The sequence below is a fragment of the Cyprinodon tularosa genome, unplaced genomic scaffold (genome assembly GCF_016077235.1).
Source record: "Cyprinodon tularosa strain WSP-4 unplaced genomic scaffold, ASM1607723v1 ctg362, whole genome shotgun sequence".
Classification (NCBI taxonomy): Eukaryota; Metazoa; Chordata; class Actinopteri; order Cyprinodontiformes; family Cyprinodontidae; genus Cyprinodon; species Cyprinodon tularosa.
In genome coordinates this window covers 1,098,583-1,104,582 of record NW_024039077.1, presented here as the reverse complement: position 1 = coordinate 1,104,582, position 6,000 = coordinate 1,098,583, and the positions used below count along the sequence as shown (strand labels likewise).

Below are 6,000 nucleotides of genomic sequence, written 5' to 3'. Positions count from 1 at the left end.
AAAGCCAGAATTCTGGGAAAAATATCAGAATCCTTAGAATAAAGTCAGAATTCTGACTTTTTCCCCCATATTAAACTGAAATATTTAAAATCAGTTAACTTAATTTATTTTTTCAGTGGCCCTAATCCTCTTCCGTAGTCATCCAAAAAAAAAAAAAAAAAAAAACAAAAAAAAAAACAATAGTTCTGTAAAAGCTTATTGTAATGTAATAAAATACTGAAAGCAAGAGAGCAAAGTACATCCTATAGAGTGTAGTGCGTGGTTATGGACGCTAGGTGGCACAAATGAGGCACAAATGTATCGAAATTAACCGAATAAACAGATATGAGTAAAAAAAAGTTATTTTCTCAGATTTATTACTATTTTGTTTCCTCGTATTTATAACAGATAATTTTAACATAATTAATTGTAATTTTATTTGAACGTGAGGAGGGGACTGCTTAAGTGTGTCTTAAAAAGGGAGTAAAAAAAAAGAAAAGTTGCAGAACCATATGTCTTCATGAGTGTTGAGAAACAGATACTGTTACATCCGGATTAAAATACTCCATTACTGTTTAGCTCTAATCAGAGCCAGATGTTACCTCCAGCAGCAGTCCGGCTTTGACCAATCAGAGCAGGCCCAGCTCTTGGCCCCGCCCCCGCAGCAGCGGCGGGGTCTCTGAGGGGTTCTCCTCCTTTTCTGCAGCTCCGCTCTCTATCCGCCGCTGTTTTCTGCTTTCTGCCCATGGACAGAGGAGCGATGCTGACCGCGGCTCTGCTGTGCTGCTGGAGCTGCTCTGTGTATTTGGTCACAGCCATCCGGAGGACAGATCTGTTTCCTTATGGGACTTTGCATGGAGATGCAATTCTACCAGAGGGCGACGATGAGACTTCCAGAGCGCTGACCCTTCCTAGACCCCTTTACTTTTTTGACTCCTCTTTCTCCCAGCTCTACGTAAGTAGAAAACTAATCACTTAATAAATAAGTTTATTTAGAGTATTTGCACATTTCATTCAGTCTGTCAGTTCTATCGCCATAGAAACACATTTTATATTAACTATTTGCTACTTGGATAAAATTACACATCAGTGTGCACTGCAAAAAAACTCTAAAGATTAGCAAAAATGTCTTAAATTAAGTGTATTTACCATTAATTTGAGTAGGTAAATAAGATAATTTGCCAATGGAATAAGATAATTAGATAATATGCACTTGAAATAAGACCATGCGATTGTTTTTTACTTAGTTTAAATTTAAATTGTCTTGTTCCATTTGCAAAGTGTCTCACTTACCTCCTCAATTCAAGAAAAATCTACTTATTGCAAGAAAAAGTGACTTAATTAGATTTAAATTTTTTTTGGAGTGTGAAAATTCTGGTTACTCCAAATCCAAGATTTTATCTTTTGCCAACTAAACTACCAAGCGCCAAATAATTGAATTCAATTCAGTTTATTTCTATAGCGCCAATTTACAACACATGTCCTCTTTAGGCACTTTACAGTTCACCAGATCATACAGTTAAATGGATTCAAAGTTTTCTATCTAAGGAAAACCAGTTGATTGCTTCGACTTGAATGCAAGCTCTTACACTAAGCATGCTTGTAGCGAAAGTGGAGAGGAAAAACTCCCTTTAAACAGGAAGAAACCTCCAGCAGAACCAGACTCGGTGTAAGCGGCCATCTGCTAAATCAAAAAACATAATCTTTCAACACAAAGGAGGCAGTGATTTTTGTCACAGAAACCAGAAGACAAAAATCCAACGTTAAAACATAGCAATCGCACCATCGTCTTTTTTTTTTTTAATATGCAAATTAAAATTTGAAAAGTCAGGTTTGTGTTTAAACACCAATTTGAGTCAATGCTTTAAAGAATTCATCCTTTTTTTTTAAAGCGGTATGTCTAAATCAGCACCAGAAATCTCTGCAACATTCCCATTGCCTGATGCTGGCACCACTATCTAATACAAGACCCATCTAAAGAACGGAACATAACCTGAAACATGGTTCTCAGAACTTTCTGCAAATAGATACCTGAAAAAATAGTTTGTTTAGAAGTCACATATTCAGTCGTTAAAGTTGGGCATGTAGATGTTGTGCAAGTGGTTTGTTAGAAAATCTGAGAGAATAAACAGCAGAAGGAAGGGCAAGGGTACATCAGAGGCCAGGGATGATGTTTGTCTTTCATTTCTAGTTCATCTTGTGTGCAGATTATCCACTGGTGTCAATTAGGCATTTTTTTTTGTAAACCCAGCTGATAGTTTCTTATTATGGGATGATTTCCTGCAAAATACAAGCAGATCCACAGTTTTTGAAACACTCAGACCAGCCAATATGTCAACTACAGCCATGCAACCTCCAGTGTCACTCAAACCTCCTTTCTTTCCCATTCTTATAGTTTCTATTTGAATAGCAGATTAACTATTAACAGATAATTACCTGTTTATCATTAGTCGTGCATGATTAGTAAATAATCTCCAGTGGTTGCTCAGTGTAAGGAATCTGAAATGTTCATCCTATATTATCCTGGTTTTATATAGGTGAATTTCAGATGTGCATCTTTCTATAACACTAGTGGGTCATGCTCTGTTATCCAGCTAATATTGAAAGTCGTTTCACTGTGGTTTGCTGGTTTCCTAAACGTAATCAGGTCCAGGCAGGGAATCCTCGAGGCTGTCCCCGGTGGTTTCTGGAAGTAATGAAGAGGTTCATTATGTGGTTCCCTGGGTCCATCATGGAGCTCTAGTGGTTCATAGGGGATGTGGACTCATTCGGAGATGCCTCCTTTTTTCAAACACCAACCTTCGCTCTGTTTTTTCCCGGCGTAGGTGGCCACCAATGGGATCATCTCGGCCCAGGACCTGCCGATGGAACAGCAGTATGTTGACGACGGCCTCCCTACAGACTTCCCCGTGGTGGCACCTTTCCTGGCTGACATTGATACCAGTGGAGGACGAGGACACATTTATTACCGGGTTACTGGGACCCCTGGCATCCTGAATAGAGTCACCCAGGTTTGTCCAATTAAAATTTCTGATTTAAAACAACTTTAAACAAAATCTCTCGGAAGAAAAACTAAAGTCCTATAGATTTGTTTTCTTCTGTTTGGTTCATCCTCCATTAGTGCATTCCATTGTTCCTCCCTCATTTCTCTCCATCCGTTCGCTCATTCATCTCCCCCCCCAGGAGGTGAACCGTGGCTTCCCAGACGCAAAATTCACTCCCACACAGGCTGTGGTGGCAACATGGGAAAACGTGGCGGCGTATGAAGACCAAGCTCGAGCCGCTGGTCCTTCGAACAAGGTAAGCCGGAAATGGTGCTGGCAATCGCAAACCTCTGATCCTAACTGGTGCATTTTAGAGTTCATAAGACACTCAGACCCAAATTCCTATAATTTGTGTTTCATTTATGCTCAGCCTATTTGTAACCCCCAGCATTCCCCTCTAATCTACCTCTTAACCTTTTGAAGGGGTCAGAGGCCATTTTAAAGTGTCATCAAAGACCCCCTCCCTCCTTACCTACACATTAACTCTCCTCCAGTTCCCACAGTACCTTGACCACTCATGCACAGACCAACACTCCCCTCTCCTTACCCAATATTCACAAAGTTTCTCCTACTTTCTGACCATCTAGTTTCATAGATTTATATATATATATATATATATATATTATAGGGGGGATTTGTTGTAAGGAATGCAAGGAGGAAACAAGTTTCTGGAGCTGGGTCAGCTGCTTTGCTTTAGGCTACAACTCCAGCAGTGTTTGTTTATCCTAAATCTGTTCCCATTTATGAATTTAAAATTATTGTACGACGAGTCGTCCCTGAAGTTGCTCAGTACCTCAAAAAAATCCTAAAATCGTGTTTATCCTTAGAGAAAATCAAGGATTTATCCTTTGTTTTGGTGTAATGTTTAATTCCGTCTGCACCCAAACAGGAAACTGGGCTGAACAATTACAACTGTCATTAAAAAACGAGCCAAATTCAAATGGAGAAAGATGAGGAAATTCTCTACATGAGCGGTTCAGCAGATGTTTCCACTGCCTCAGCTGTTGCTCCATTGATAAATGCTGCATTAAGCGAGACACTAGCTTCATTTTGTGCACCTGTTTCTTTCCCTCCACCAGAAATACAAACTCATGTTTTCAGAATCAGAAATACTTTATTAATCCCAGAGGGAAATTACTTTTGTTACACGCTCCAGATACAGTTTATATATATATATATATATATATATATATATATATATATATATATATATATATATATATATTAATAGATACACAAAAGTTTATTGTCATCTACACAAACTTGTTAACCACTTCCACTGCATTCCAAATGCATACACTGGAAAAAATCGAAATCTAGATAAGTCATTTTTTCTTAAAATAAGTGCATTTGTTCTTGGATTGAGGAGGTAAAAGAGACATTTTGCCAATGGAACAAGACAATTTACATTTAAAATAAGAAAACACAATCGCATTGTCATATTTCAAGTGCATATCATCTATTTGTCTTATTTTAAGAGTAAAAATGCTCATTCCATTGGCTCACTATCTCATTTACCTACTCAAATTAAGGGTAAATACACTTAATTTAAGAAATTTTTTGTTATTTCTAGATCATTTTTCCAGTGTAGATATACACACTTCCTGGAAAAAGCATTTTTTGACATCAAACCCACACACCTTAATGTATTCGTTTGGTATTTAAAAAACAAATGAAAAGAGAAGGACACATCTGCCCGCCCGCCAGACGTGGCCATTTACCTGAACTGACCAAGCAAACAGAGGATTAATCAGAAGAGCTCATTGTAAATCCGGAAGCTTTGCAGAGATCCACAGCTGCGAATCTACCCGCCCTCTTGTGATCACATCAAATCCTAATTAAACCCACTAATGTTTTTTGTTATAAAGCCATAAATCCTTTTTTTACATCAATTCCCATTGGAATAGAAGAACTTTGGCCTCTCTCTTAAGTATTTCCTACTTCTTTAGGAAACAAATCGAGTAAGGATTGGCTTAAATCGCACCAGAAACACTGTTTAGGTTAAAAGCTGGGAAAGACTCCAAGTAAAGCCTGGCAGGCTGAGTTGATCAATTGAACAAACAGTGCTTTGTAGTTCCTGGAGTGCAGCATGTGGGATAGTGGGATGAAGGGAGTGGCAGATTTAAGGAAAAAACCCCAAGGGACCCTTCCTGTGACTGTCCAACCCTTTCAGCAGTGTTTGCTCTTTGTCTTGCCTTTTATTGGATAATTTCTTTAAAGCTTATCTTGCTATCTGATCAAAAGCCAAATATTAAAACATTTATCTGAGGTGATGCTTTAGCAAAGTGTCCTTAAGACCTTGAGCTTGATTTGATGGCGGTGATGTCGATTTATATTATTTTAGGTGGAAAATCAAAATAGCATCTTTAGGACAAGTGGAGTGGTTTCCACGTCTTGAAGTGCAAAATTCTTCTACAAGAGTTTATTTAAAGGTTCTTTTAGAAGGTGTGGGGTCTCAGCTGCAGTGCGCTTCAGCGCGCCTCACTTTGGACTGATAGCATCTTCCTTTGAAGAGATTAGCCAGAGGTTTAGGGTGGGGTTGGTGGGGGTTGGGGTTTTAAGTGTGTGTGAACTGATTAAACTGAGGTGTGTGCTTTTAGGGTTGTGTAAAAGAAGTCATGGGGTGGCATTTTGGGGGAAGGGCCAGACTATGGGTTGTTCTAGAGTTGGATTGTAGAAAAAAAAAGTGACTGTGCGAAGAAATAACCCACCAAAGTCCAATGAAACAAAATATCCAGCATTAACTTCATTCCTGAATATTGGCCTGCATGCGAAAAACTATTTGATCCCTTAAAAACTTAAGGATGCCGTTATATCACTTTACCTGGTTTGAAAATGACTGAAGTTATTCATGCAGGCATGTTCTTAATTTATTTGGATTTTTTTTGTTGCTGTTAAAGGAAACATGATTAGGCTTCATTTTCTACTGTCTGCTGACATTCAAATAATGGAGGTCTATGGTGACCGAGGCAGAAAG

At 38.6% G+C, this 6,000-nt stretch overlaps 1 protein-coding gene across 8 annotated transcripts in view; it reads left to right on the top strand.

Moving 5' to 3' along the window:
- Positions 1-682: 682 nt before the first annotated feature.
- nid2a (nidogen 2a (osteonidogen)) overlaps positions 683-6,000 on the top strand; it is a 68,495-nt gene continuing 63,177 nt past the window's right edge. For 5 of the 8 annotated variants that reach the window (XM_038295905.1, XM_038295912.1, XM_038295911.1 and 2 more), the window contains exons 1-3: positions 685-934; positions 2,805-2,990; positions 3,163-3,279. In XM_038295905.1, the coding sequence (XP_038151833.1) occupies positions 725-934; positions 2,805-2,990; positions 3,163-3,279 (513 nt within the window). In that variant the 5' untranslated portion in view covers positions 685-724. Of the gene's footprint in view, positions 935-2,804; positions 2,991-3,162; positions 3,280-6,000 lie in introns of all 8 variants that reach the window. The other 3 variants (XM_038295906.1, XM_038295909.1, XM_038295910.1) reach the window with 2 other exon arrangements.